This window comes from Rhincodon typus, chromosome 17, assembly GCF_021869965.1.
Source record: "Rhincodon typus isolate 14 chromosome 17, sRhiTyp1.1, whole genome shotgun sequence".
NCBI classification, from domain to species: Eukaryota; Metazoa; Chordata; class Chondrichthyes; order Orectolobiformes; family Rhincodontidae; genus Rhincodon; species Rhincodon typus.
The window spans coordinates 59,998,448-60,013,448 of NC_063348.1; the positions used below are offsets into that span (position 1 = coordinate 59,998,448).

Genomic DNA, 15,001 nt, shown 5'->3' on the forward strand with positions numbered 1-15,001 from the left:
TTGGTCACTGGCTGGCAGTAACTCGGAACAATAAACTATTTGTGGCCAAAGGAATGCAGACTTGGGGGCGAAAGAAGAGTGAGGCATGTTTACGTTCACTCAAAACAGAAGTGAAAAGGATGAAGAGAGTTGAAAAGTAATGTTGGGGACATTGGTTAAAGGTTGCTATGGTTCATGGAATCTCTTTTGTATGTGGATGAAGCAGTTTGTATATGAACTGTAGCCAGGGTGGTTTTACATGAGGAGCGAGAAGAGGCAGGACTGACTGTGAGATGAGTCCAGTGGCTATAAGCAGACAGCTATTGGCTGCAGGACATATGAATGATAGTGGAGAGCACCTTCCTGGCTCTGAGCTGTTTGTCCAATGCCTCCATTCCCATTCCTGCTCAGCTGCTTCGTGTGCAGGACTGGTTTTAGCATCACACCTACACGCTAGGTAAATGTTTCAGGATTCTTGGGAGGTGATGGTCTAGTGGCACTACCACTGGACTGTTAATCCAGAGACCCAGATAATGTTCTCTGGACCTGGGTTTGAATCCCGCCACAGCAGATGGTAGAATTTCAATTCAATAAATATGTGGGATTTAGAATCTAATGATGACCATGAATCCATTATCGATTGTTGGGGGAAAAACCCACCTGGTTCACTAATGCCCTTTAGGGAAGGAAACTGCCATCCTTACCTGGTCTGGCCTACATGTGACTCCAGAACCACAGCAATGTGGTTGACTCTCAACTGCCCTCTGGGCAATTAGGGATGGGCAATAAATGCTGCCCTAGCCAGCAACACCCTCGTCCCATGAATGAATAAAGAAAAAATATGAAAACAGTAATTTTGCATCATACTGGACTTTCTCAAACAACTGGTGGCACATGGCCCTGTTCCTGTTATAAATTGGATCAAGTTTTTATAACCTGCTTGACAGAGATGTTATCAATTTAGAACATTTCAGATTTTTAAATTTCAGAAGACGACATAATTTGGAAAAATCCTCAGATCTATATTCGATCGAAGAATTGCTGTGGGTATAGAGTCACATGTAGGCCAGACCAGGTAAGGATGGCAGTTTCCTTCCCTAAAGGGCATTAGTGAACCAGGTGGGTTTTTCCCAACAACCGACAATGGATTCATGGTCATCATTAAATTCTAAATTCCAGATCGAAGAATCAAGAGAGAGTCTGTGTTTACGTGATTTATTCTGCTTGGGAAGTATTTGTGATTGGTCTTCAGAAAAAATTTTAAAAATTTAAGATGGAAAACCCAAGTGATCTGTCCATGGGAATAGCAGTGCACTGTGATATTATAAATTATGTAGAGGTAGTAGAGTAACGAGCCACTCAGCCCTGATAGGTCTGTGCTAGTGCTATTCCGCACATTCAGCTACATTTCCTTCTGTTCTCCCCCATACTTGATCTAACTTTCTCTTAAATGCTCTTCACCTCAGTTACTCACTGTTTGTTGGCAAGAAATGCTGGCTCACCAAAGACGCCCACATCCTTCATGAATAAAACTGCAAAGTATTCTACAGTGTAGTCACTTCCTGGTTAAAACAGTTTCTTCTGCATTTCTTTCTTGAAATATTTAGAAACATCTTGTATGGGAACGTGGGATGCAGGAGTAGGCCATTCAGCCCTTTGAACCTGTTCTGCCTGTCTAGACCATGGCTGATCAACTACCTCAACACTAGATCTCCGTGCTATCCCACATTCCTTAATGTCATTAAAGCCCTGAGACTCCCTCAGTGCTGTCCCACCACACCTCTGCACCCTGTAAACAAAGTAACTCCTCTGTTTATCCTATCATAATTCATATTCTCAAAGGTCTAGCTTCCTTATGATCTTTCCCTCCGATATTCCTTATGGTCACAAGTTTTACATTCTATTGATATTATAATAAGCTGGTGATAAAAGAGCTGTGACACCCTTTCCAAAAATTAAGATGAGAACAAATTCTCTCGCTGTCATCGTGAAGGTTGAATAAAAATGGAGCAAAGAATAAACTGAACAATTATAGAGCACTTAGTCTAGCATGGGTACCGGGAAAATTAATAGAACTAATTCTGAGAAACCAGATAAACTGTCACTTGCAAAGGCAGGGAGTAGTTTCGGACAGTCAGAATGGATTTTTTCAGGGAAGGTTCTGTCTGATGAACTTGGATAATATTTTTGTGGAGGTCACTAGGTGCAGCTAGTGCAGTTGATATGGTCCACATGGACTTTAGCAAGTCTTTGGAAAAGGTCCTTCAGAACAACCTGGTTAAAAGAAAATAAAAGGCCATGGGATCTGGGGGAAATATGACAAACTGGACACAAAACCAGTTCCGTGACAGGAAGGAAAGGGTCATGTTTGATGGATGTTTGTAGGATGGAAGTTTCAGTGGGGTTCCATGGGGCTCAGTGCTGCACCCTGCTTTTTTTGGGTTTATATATTTATGACTGGGACACAAATGTAAGGGACATAATCATGAAGTTTTGGAGACAACACAAAATTGACCGCTAGTGAAGAGGAAAATTGTAGACTGCAGCACGATATCGATGGGAGTGTATGAGTGCCTCAGAAGTATGAGGTAATATATTTGGGGAGATCAAAAGGACAAAGGAATGGACAATAAATAGGAGAGAAATAAATAGACAGAAATGAGACGACCTTGGAGTGAATGTCCATAGATTCTCAAAGCTACAGGTCAAGGTCGATAAAGTGGTGAAGAATGTGGATGGAATCCTTTTTGATAGGATGCCTGGATATCTATCTGAAGACCTGTAACCTCCAGGGTATGAGCCAAATGCTGGGAAAAGGGACTAGGCTGTGTTGTTTATTGGCCAGGGCAGACACAGTGGGTACAGTGGCTTCCTTCTGTGTTGTAAACCTCTGTATAAACATTTGAACTACCAGAAAGGGAGGGATGTGGGGATGTGGGGAAGGGGAGTACAGGAGTTGCTCATTCGAATGACCAGCACAAACAGAAGTGGTTGAATGACTGTCTTCTGTGCTGTAACAATTCTGCTGTGAATTGCTGTGTTCAGTCTGTGAAGGTGGTGAAAAGAGAGTCCAGGTCCCCAAGGGGAATAAACACTAAAGGAAAGGAAGGGGAACAGGCTGACGTGATGCAGGAAAGTGGACATGAGGAATGTTGGATCAGCCCTGATCCTATTGAATGGTTGAGCAGGTTCAATGAGCTGTACAGCCTACTCATGTTTCTATTTCTTAGATTGTATGGGCTTATGCCAGTTCTCTGAGAAGCAATGTGTCAAATGGGCCACCTCTATCATAAGGAGTCTATCACTGTTTCTACAGGATTATTTTAAACTTCATTCTCCACCTGTTACTCTGATCAATGAGTAGAAGCTGAGTGTGATCAGTGCAATATTTGAGAACTAATTACCAGCTGACAAACATAACCTTTTGCAGCATGAGCAGACAGGAGATGACTTAGTCATTGTAAGACCCTAAGAAATAAGAACAGGAGTAGGCCATTCAGCCCCTTGAGCCTGCTCCACCATACAATAGGATCATGGCTGATCTGACATTCCTCACGTTCACGCTCCTGCTCTTTGCCCATAACCCTTGATTCCTCCCCTGTTCAAGAAGCTTAACAATATGCAAGGAGTCTCGCCCCACAGCTCTCTGTGGCAAGGAGTTCCAAACAGAAGAAATTCCTCCTCATCTCAGAGTTAAATCAGAGTTTTATCCTGAAACTATGTCCTCTGGTCCTAGACTCTTCCACGAGGGGAAACATCCTCTCAGCACTTACCCTGTCAAGCCCCTTAAGAATCCAATATGTTTCAATTAGATCACCTTTCGTTCTTCTAAACTCCAATGAGTAGAGTCCCAAGCTGTTTAGCCTTTGCTCAGAAGACAATCCCTTTTATACCAAGAATCATCTGAGTGAACATTCTCTGAATTCCTCCAATGAAACAATTTCTTTCCTTAAATAAGGGGATCAAAATTGTTCACAGTACTCCAAATGTGGACTCACCTGCACCTTGTATACTTGAATAAGACTTCCCTACTCTTACACTCTAACCCCATTGAAATAAGGGGCCCACATTCCATTAGCCTTCCTGATTACCTGCTAATCCTGTGTGCTAGCTTTCTGTGTTTTGTGCACAAATTCCCCCCCAAAGTCCCTTTGTGTTGCAATTGTTTGCTGTTTTTCTCCATTTGAATAATATTCTATTCTTTTGTTCTCCTTCCCAAAGCAAACAATTTACATTTTCCCACATTATATTCCATTTGCCCATTAACTTAACCTATCAATATCTCTGTATAAGCTGTTTGTATCCCCTTTGTAACTTGTCTCTCCACCTATGGTTGTGTTGTTATTAAATTGAAATCTTTTTGTTTTATTCAGTATCCACTGTTACATGGTAAGCAAGATTAGTTTCCGAGGGAATGGACTGGATTTCCTGCGCTGTGTTGACATTGAATTTCTCTCATTGAGCTCAGTGCTGACAGTGCCTGACCTGTTGCTGAGGCTGGGAATTGTCAGGACACCTGCTAACAAAGCATCTGCTGTAGGCTGCCAGTAACTGGGAGCTCGATTGTAATCCCACACTGAGTCAACAATAATGGTATTAGTCAGGGACAATTATAAAAAAACACAACTCTGCTGTTCCCTCAGCATCAGTAATGGTATAACTGCATCCATTGCAGAATGTTTGAACAGTTACCGAAACGAGAATATTATTTTGCCTTTTAAATTGCTCATTAGACCTAAATCTCACCTTTTTTTATTTGGAAAGAGGTCAGCTCAATGTTTGCCATTGTGTGCATTTGTATAACTTCTACCCCTTTCCCCAGAAAGAAGTTGTTGGGGACATGTGTGTGCAGGGAGGATGTGTGTCTGAGAGTTGGTTTATGTATCTGAGTGGGGGCGGTGGGTATGGGGGTGTTGGTGTCTTTGTTTATGTTGCCATGTGTGTGTGTTTTTGTAAGGGAGGGTAGTGTGTGTGGGGGGAGGATGCGTCTCTGACGGCTGGTTTGTGTATGTGAGTGGGGGTGGTGGGTGTATGTGTGGGGAGGTTTGGGAGTGGTGTGTGTGTGTGAGGGGGTGCTGAGTTTGTTGTATGTTGATGGGGGTGGTGGTGGTGTGTTTGTGGCAGAGGAATGGTCTGAACTGAGTGGACCATTTAATTTCAGTTTGAAAATCCTCTATTTCCACTCGTCTGTACCTGTGTATATTCCAGGAAAGCAAGGCTTCTTCAGAATATCAAAACATTTCCAACTAAACCTATCCTGCACTACAGATTTCTCTTTATAAAACTTTGATATGTTAGCCAGCCACGTTTTTGGAATAATGGTCTATTTTACACTCACCAAGTACAAAAAGAGGTGAATATGACCCATAGAAACTGAAAGAACTGCGGATGCTGTAAATCAGGAACAGAAACAAAGTTGCTGGAAAAGCTCAGCAGGACTGGCAGCATCTGTGAAGGGGAAAACAGAGTTAACGTTTTGGGTCCGGTGACCCTTCTTCAGCACTGGCGTTATACCCAGGTTTCCTCTCCACATTTTCTGTTCCAAGGCATGCAACCGCAATCTAGAACCTAGAACCTAGAACAGTACAGCACAGGCCCTTCGGCCCACGATGTTATGCCAAACTTTTACCCTAATCCTAAGGTCTATCTAACCTCCACCCCTACCTTATACTAGCATCCATATGCCTACCTAATAGCCACTTAAATGCCCCAATGAGGCCGACTCCACTACCCTCTCCGGCAATGCATTCCACGCCCCGACCACTCCCTGAGTAAAGAACCTACCTCTGACGTCTCCCCTATATCTACCTTCACTCACTTTAAAACTATGCCCCTTCGTAATAGCTACCTCCATCCTAGGAAAAAGTCTCTGGCTGTCCACTCTATCTATACCTCTGATCATGTTGTACACCTCTATCAAGTCACCTCTCATCCTTCGTCATTCTAAAGAGAAAAGCCCTAGCGCTCTCAACCTTTCCTCGTAAAACCTTCCCTCCATTCCAGGCAACATCCTGGTAAATCTCCACTGCACCTTTTCCAACGCTTCCACATCTTTCCTGTAATGGGGCGACTAGAGCTGGACACAATACTCCAGATGTGGCCGAACCAGGCTTTTGTATAGCTGGAGCATAACTTCATGGCTCTTGAACTCAATCCCTCTATTAATGAAAGCTAACACACCATACGCCGCCTTAACAACTCTATCCACCTGGGTGGCAGCTTTCAGGGAACTGTGGACATGAACCCCAAGATCCCTCTGCTCCTCCACACTGCCAAGAATCTTTCCATTAACCCTGTGTCCTGCTTTCAAGTTTGTCCTTCCAAAATGAATCACCTCACACTTTTCAGGGTTAAACTCCAGCTGCCTCTTCTCAGCCCAGCTCTGCATCCTATCAATGTCCCTTTGTAACCTAGAACAGCTCTCCGCACTATCCACAACTCGACCCACCTTCATATTGTCCGCGAACTTACTAATCCACCCTTCCACTCCTACATCCAAATCATTTACAAAAATCACAAATAGGAGAGGACCCAGAAGAGATCCTTGTGGTACACCACTTGTAACTGAGCACCATGTTGAATATTTTCCGTCCACTACCACCCTTTGTCTTCTAAGGGTCAGCCAATTCTGAATTCAATCTGCCACATTTCCCCCTATTCCATGCCTCCTTACCTACTGCATGAGCCTACCATGGGGAACCTTATCAAACGCCGTACTTAAATCCATGTATATCACATCCACTGCTCTACCTTCTTCCATGTGTTTGGTCACCTCTTCAAAGAATTCAATAAGGATTGTGAGGCATGATCTACCCCTCACAAATCCATGCTGACTATCATGAATCGAACTGTACCTATGCAAGTGATCATAAATCCTATCTCTTAGAGCCCTTTCCAATAATTTGCCCACCACTGAAGTAAGACTAACTGGCCTGTAATTTCCGGGGTTATCCCTATTCCCTTTTTTGAACAAAGGAATGACGTTTGCCTCTCTCCAATCTTCCGGCACTATACCCGTGGACAGTGAGGACAAAAGATCATTGCCAAAGGCCCTGCAATCTCTTCCCTCGCTTCTCATAGAATCCTTGGATAAATCCCATCAGGCCAGGGGGACTTGTCTATCTTCAAGTTCCTCAAAATTCCTAGCACATCTTCGTTACTAACAGCAACCTCCTCTAGCCCACCAGCCTGTTTCACACTGTCTTCCTCTACAACTAGGTCCCACTCAGTTGTGAATACCAAAGAAAAGTATTAATTAAGGACCTCTCCTATCTCTTTAGGCTCCGTGCACAAATTCCCTTTACAATCCTTGATCGGCCCTACCCTTTCTCTGGTCATTCTCTTATTCCTCACGTATGTGTAAAAAGCCTTGGAGTTTTCCTTGATCCTATCTGCCAAGGTTTTCTCATGCCCCCTTATAGCTCTCCTAAGTCCTTTCTTCATCTCCTTCCTGGCTAACTTGTATCCCTCTCGAGCCTTTTCCGATCCTTGTTTCCTAAACCTTATATAAGCATCCTTCTTCTTAACTAGCTGTTCGGCCTCTCTTGAGAACCAAGGCTCCCTCACTCGACCGCATCTTCCCTGCCTGCTAGGGACAAATCTCTCCAATCTCTCTTCATAGCTCAGCTCCTCCAGCCTAGGCAACATCACGGTAACTCTTCTCTAACTCCTCTCCAGTGCAATCAATCCTTCCGATAATGTGGAGACCAGTACTCCGGCTGTGGCCAAACCAGCAATTTACATAGTTCTAGCAAAGCTTTGTATATCCCTACTCTTGCCTTTATTAGCCGAGGCATAGAATACAAGTATCCCATATGCCTTCTCAACTACTTTATCTCCCTGCCCTGCTACTTTCCTGGATCTGTGGATATGAACAGTAAGGTCCCTCTGACCATCAGCACTCTCCAGGGTCTTACCATTCAGAGTATAACACCTTGCCTTGTTAGCCCATCCAGTTTTCCAGGCTGAATTCCATTGCTCTACACTTTGCCCAGCTGACCGGGCCATTGAGATCTTCCTACAGTTTGCAGCTATCCTCCTCATTATTTGACCCCTTATCAATTTTCATGTCAGCCGCAAACTTCTTGATCACACCCTCTATGTGCAACTCCAAAACTTAAATCTAAATCATCAGTGTACGTCAGAAGCAGCAGGAACCCCAATATTAAGCCCTGTGGAGCCCCACTGGAAACAGACATCCAATCACAGAAACACCCTCTAACATCCTCCCTGACTTCCTCCCCCTCAGCATGGTTTGGAATCAACGTGCCACTTGGCCTTGGTTCTCATGGGCTCATTCTTTCTTGATCTGTCTGTCATGAGGAACCTTATCAAAAGCTTTGCTAAAGTCCATATAGAACCTTTTGAATGTATTCCTCTCATTCACATTCCTCAAAAAATTCAAATAGTCTCTCGCACTGTTATCACTGAATGATCTGTATTTCTCCCAACATAGATATATTCTGTTCCTCAGAATTATTTCTAATAATGTCCCCATGGCCGAAATTAGACTGGCCTGTAATTTCCTGGTTTGTCCCTTCCTCATGTTTTTTTTAATCATGTTACAATATTAGCAGTCCTGCATTCCTCTAGCGCCTGATTTAAGATGGCTTGCTCCCGTGTACAAAGAGGATGCCAGTTTTCTTTCTCTATTCTGACAAAGCACAAGTCTGCAAATCCGATACATAATTGAATATTTATATTGGCACAATTCCTTTAAAATGGTTATTTCTAGGTTACAGTTTCTATTGTTGATGATTTCCATTGGCATTTGAAAGGAGTTGTTCAAAGTCTCCCAGGAAAAGGAAATTTCACAGAATCACAGAATTGTTAGGGAGCAGGAAAAGGCCACTGGGCCCATTGTACCTGCTCAAGTGTGCTTTCTATGTGTGTGGCTCATCCCTAACCACCCTTTCATGTCAGTATGAAAGTTGGGCATTGGATTAAAGTTGTGCCCAAACCAGCTTGATTAGAACTAACTGGTATTTTCAAATAATGCAATTTAACAAGAATCTAATTGTACTTAACAAAGAACCCTCATTAGAGCATGTTGTGTTTTTGAAGCAATCTGCTTTTAGAGTTTTATATTACATTGTACTGTTTGCTTTTTTATCTGTTTTGTTTTATAACTCGGTTGTTACTTGTTCGACCTAACTTGCCTCGTGTTTTTCTTGTCACTGTCTTTGTTTTGGTTGTGTGTGGATTCACAGACTATAAGAGAGGTTTCGGTGGTAAATATGGTGTTGAGACAGAAAACCAGGACAAATCTGCCGTGGGTTTCGATTACAAGGAAAAGCTGGCCAAGCACGAATCTCAACAAGGCAGAGTCTGATGCCAGGCCTCAATCTGGCTTTGTAAAATGCACTAAATTGACAGCACAGACCCTTTCAGTGGCATTTTCTTTTCAGTTCTGCAATGGGTATTAAAAGCAGCTTTCTCCCCCAGATTGATTCCACACAGCCCAAAAAACAGTACAGCTCATTTGGAAAGCTGCAGAAGCGGTGACCAATCTCTGGTGTGTTTTTCCCTTCTCGGTCTGTCTGGTATAGACCAGCCACATGGTTCACAGGAGCTACTGACTTTCCTTCTCCACTTGACTCGATTTTCTCCAACAGCTCCTCATTAACTTCAATCCTGCAGCAAATTCCTCCCATCCTTCCTCAGCTGATACCATTGAATGTGCTGTTTTATAATAGCTGAATGCTTGTACAACAGTTAAAATTACATCAACGTTCAGGCTACAGACCCAGAGAGAAATTTGACTTGCATCTGCTTCTGTCATGTATCCGTAAGGCACACGGAAATGTGACAATTTCAAATCTTCATTTAGCGAAAAGTAAATGCTTATTTAACACCGCACACTGAAATTCCCTCCATAGACTCGATACCATGATTTAAATCCTCAATTCAGATGTTATGTAGAAAGAACATTGAGTAGAATCTTCCTCATAATCTGATTTCTAAACTATTAGCAGGACTGTAGCTGGTAGCCAAGCTGCCCATTAATAGATTTTCTGATTGGCTAATACAAATGGCTTAATACAATTTAAGCTACAACATGGCATCTACTTGACAACATGGAAAATTGCCCAAGTATGTCCTGTACACAAAAAGCAGGACAAATCCAACCCGGCCAATTACTGCCCAATCAGTCTTCTCTCAGTAAAGTGATGGAAGGTGTCAGTAACAGTGCTATCAAGCAGCACCTGCTCAGCAATAACCTGCTCAGTGACGCCCAGTTTGGGTTCCGCCAGGGCCACTCAGCTCCTGACCTCATTACAGCCTTGGACAAAAGAGCTGAATTCCAGAGGTGAGGTGAGAGTGACAGCCCTTGACATCGAGTCTATATTTGATCAAGTATGGCATTAAGGAACCCCTGGCAAAACTGGAATCAATGGGTATCAAGGGACAAACTCTCTGGTGGTTGGAGTCATTCCAGACACAAAGGAAGATGGTCGTGGTTGTGGGAGGTCAATCATCTTGGCTCCAGGACATCTTTGCAGGAGTTCCTCAGGGTAGCGTCCTAAACCCAATGACCTTCAGCTGCTTTATTAATGACCTTCCCACCATCACATGGTCAGAAGTGGGGATGTTCACTGATGATTACACAATGTTCAGCACCAGTCACGATTCCTCAGATACTGAAGCAGACCATGTTCAAATGCAGCAAGATCTGGACAATATCCAGGCTTGGGCTGTCAAGTAGCAAATGACATTCGCTCCACACAAATGCCAGGCAATGACCATCTCTGTCAAGAGACAATCTAACCATAGTCCCTTGACATTCAATGGTGCTACCATCACTGAATCCCCCACTATCAACATCCTGGGGGTTATCAGTGACCAGAAACTCAACTGGAATCACCACATAAACACAGTGGCTACAAGAGCAGACCAGAAGCAGGAATACTGCGGCGGGTAACTCATCTCCTGACTCCTCAAAGCCTGTCCACCATCTACAAGGCACAAGTCAGGAGTGTGATGGAATACTCCCCACTTGCCTGGATGGGTGCAGCCCCAACAACACTCAAGAAGCCTGACACTATCCAGGACAAAGCAGCCGCTTGATTGGCACCACATCCACAAACATTCACTCCCTCCCCCACCGACACTCAGTAACAGCAGTGTGTACTATCTACAAGATGCACTGCAGAAATTCACCAAAGATCCTCAGACAGCACCTTCCAAACCCATGACCACTTCCATCTAGAAGGACAAGGGCAGCAGATAGATGGGAACACCACCACCTCCAAGTTCCCCTCCAAGCCACCCACCAACCTGATTTGGAAATATATCATCGTTCCTTCACTGTCACTGGGTCAAAATCCTGGAATTCCCTCCCTAAGGGCATTATGGGCAAACCTACACCACATTGACTGTAGTGGTTCAAGAAGGCAGCTTACCACCACCTTCTCAAGGGGCAGCTAGGGATGGGCAATAAATTCTGATCCAGCCAGTGACGCCCATGTCCCACGGTTGAATAAAAATGAAGGCACCTTGCGTTGGGCGATGACCTGAGTCCATGAAGAGCTGCTGATTTCAGTGTTGTAGACTACATCACTGTATGATTGAAGGGGTGGTGTCAAGGAATTAGACACATCATCACCATGGTAACATCAACCCACACAAATATGGGAGATGACATCATTGAAGCCAATAAGTTCTCAAGGGGCTTAGGAAAGGGTGATCTGAGCAGGAGGGTCCCTTTTCTGGGGGAGACTAAAACTTGGTGATGTTGCTTCAGAATAAGAGGTGTCCCTTTAAAGACCGATGAGAATTTTCTTTCTCTTGGAGAGTCATTCTGGTGTGAAATTATCTGCCCAGAGGTACTGTAAACTGGTTGTTTGAATGTATTCAAGGCTCCATGACAGAAATCCCAATTCTGCCCTCAAACCGCCTCCCCACAACAACAATCAGGATAGGGTCCCCTTAGTCCTCAATACCAGCCCACCAACTTCCAAATCCAGCGCATCATCCTCCGACATTTCCGCCTCCTATGATCAGACCCCACCACCTCCCCATCCCAGTCTGCTTTCTACAGGGACCATTCATTCCACAAATCCCTTGTCAGCTCTACACTCCCCACCAACCCCTCCTCTATATCGGGGAGACCAAATACAGACTCGGGGACTGGTTCACAGAGCATCTGTGCTCTGCACGCACCAACCAACCCAACCTTCCTGTTGCCACCCACTTTAATTTCCCCTCCCCCTCCCCCGGCAAAATGTCCATCCTTGGCCTCCCCCACTGTCAGAGTGAGGCCAAACGTAAACTGGAGAAACAACACCTGATATTTCACTTTGGGAGCTTACAGCCCAAGGCCTTAATATTGACTTCACCAGCTTCAAAATCCCTCCACCCCCCGCCTTATCCCATGCCCCGCCCTCACCTCCCTGACCTGAACTAACCTGCCCAATTTCCTACTTACCTATCTGCTCCACCCTTCCCACTGATCAATCACTATAACTGCCTACCTGCATCTACCTATCATCATCACAACTAGCCTCCCCCCACTCCCCAGCCCCACCACCCACTTCTATTTATTTATGAGCTTCCCTCCCTAGTCCTGATGAAGGGTTTCAGCCCAAAACATTGACTTTCCTGCTCCTCAGATGCTGTCTGACCTGCTGTGTTTGTCCAGCTCCACGTTTATTGACTCTGGCTTCCAGCATCTGCGGTCCTTACTGTTTCTGTGAGAGAGATGCCTGAAGAACAAGAGGCTTATTGGGGTGACAAACACAAAGTGGGTTTGAAATCACAGTCAGATCAGACATGATTGCACTGAACGATGAGATAGGCTGAAAAGGACTGGGTGCCCTGATCCTGATGTCTTATTTTGCCGTGCTCAGCTTTACTTGGGGGAGAAGAGATGGACAAAGAAATTTTTCCGCCTGGGGATGGATGTAACCTGGACCATCCCATTTAGTTTCTGACCCCAAGTGGGATACAAGTAATTTTCCAGCTAAATGCCTTCAAAGGTCTGTACTGCAAACTGGTGCATTTATTTGTTATTGTCCTGTCTAACCTGTAGACTTTATTTCTGCTTGTATATTTATCTTGATCAAACCAATCAGCACCTCTTCGCCTGATTGACTGGCCTTAGCATGTCTGTAGTAATCAGGTCATTCATTCCAGCATCTCATTTACTTTCTCTGACAATCTCTGATCAATTTCAAAAGGCACAAAAACACAATGCTCGATCAATAGCGCACATCAGTATAAATCTCCTGTTTGTGGCTGATTCTGTTGAGCCTGATCCTGTTGCGCCTAATCCAATCTTGGCTGTAAATTTTGCATTCTGTTTGGCTGTCTTCACTGAATGATGCATGGTCGCTTTCTTTGTGCCTGAATGCCTGTTGGGCAGCTGCAACTAATTCTCTCTTCTCTTTATTTCAGATTATTCAAAGGGATTTGGTGGCAAATATGGTGTTCAAAAAGACCGAATGGATAAGGTTAGTGACCGTGATGAACTGTTTTCTCTGTAAATGTAGCCACTTTATCATTCAATCACAACACACACATCCGAACAATAAGACAACACTGATTCATTCAGCATATAACATTGTTATAACTCCCACAACATGGTGCTAAATTTAAAGCCAAGTGATTTCCTTGGAGAGGGAAAATTCTATAATCTCCCTGTTGTTTAAGAGTCCAAACGGGTTAATGATAAATTTCTTAGGCATCGTGCACTATGATGACGTCTATGAACTGAGGGAAAGTGTAGCTTAGGATCTCAAAGGAGTTAAGTCTGACCATCTGGGTCTTGCTTAGTCTCCGTGACAATGTCTACCACATCAGTGTATCTTGTACCTAGTTGCTGTCTTGCAATAAACTCCGAATTGTTTAAGACCAGAGTTTCATCTTGTTTGACCACCAAGTGGCTATCTTCAATCGCACTTGACCTTGTAGATCCCAACCATGGAAGAGAATGATGGCAGCAAATATTACCAAGACTTGATACGACATGAGCAGTGGTGATGATTCCATTCTTTTGGTCTTTCCATTCAGCCCATCTTTCCTGTACTATCTCTATGAACAGGGTTAGCCTGTGTCATTTTCCCACCTTCCCCCTGTAACCCTGCACATTCTTCCTTCTCAAATAAGCATCTTGTTCCCTTTTCAAAGCCTCGATTGACTCTGCCTCCACCACACTGTCAGGTACTGTGATGCAGACCCTAACCATTTATCGTGTGAAGAAGAGTCATAGAGTTGTACAACATGGAAACAGACCCTTCGGTCCAACTCGTCCATGCTGACCCGATGTCCTAAATAAATCTGGTCCCATTTGCCAGCATTTGGCCCATATCCCTCTAAACCTTTCCTCTTCATCTGCTCATCAAGATGCCTTTTAAATGTTGTAATTGTACCAGCCTCCACTACTTCCTCTGGCAGCTCATTCCATACACGCACCACCCTCTGCATGAAAATGTTGCCCCTTAGGCTCCTTTTAAATTTTTCCCCTCTCACCTTATACCCATGCCCTCTAGTTTTGGACTCCCCCATCCTGGGGAAAAGACCTTGTCTATTTACTGTATCCATGCCCCTCATGATTTTATAAGCCTCTATAAGGTCACCCCTCAACCTCTGAAGCTCCAGGGAAAATAGCCCCAGTCTATTCAGCTTCTTCCTATTGCTCAAACCTTCTAATCCTGGCCACATTCTTGTAAATCTTTTCTGAACACTTTCAAATTTCACAGCAGCCTTCCTACAGCAGGGAGACCAGAACTGAACACAGTATTCCAAAAGTGGCCTCACCAATGTCCTGTACAGCCGCAACACGACCTTCCAACTCCTATACTCAATGCACAGACCAATAAAGGCAAGCATACCAAATGCCTTCTTCACTGTCCTGTCTACCTGTGACTCCACTTTCAGGGAACTATGAACCTGCACTCCAAGGTCTCTTTGTTCAGCAACACTCCCCAGGACCTTACCGTTAAGTGTGTAAGACCTGCCCTGATTTGCCTTTCCAAAATGCGGCACCTCACATTTATCTAAGTTAAACTTCCTCACATCACCA

General features: G+C 44.1%; 1 protein-coding gene across 1 annotated transcript in view; it reads left to right on the plus strand.

Moving 5' to 3' along the window:
- The window catches only part of LOC109922498 (src substrate protein p85-like), a 63,549-nt gene extending 50,086 nt beyond the window's left edge, over positions 1 to 13,463 (plus strand). Inside the window, exons 10-11 of the mRNA XM_048606906.1 lie at positions 9,189 to 9,299; positions 13,375 to 13,463. Of these exons, the coding sequence (XP_048462863.1) occupies positions 9,189 to 9,299; positions 13,375 to 13,463 (200 nt within the window). The remainder of the gene's footprint in view (positions 1 to 9,188; positions 9,300 to 13,374) is intronic.
- Positions 13,464 to 15,001: the final 1,538 nt, after the last annotated feature.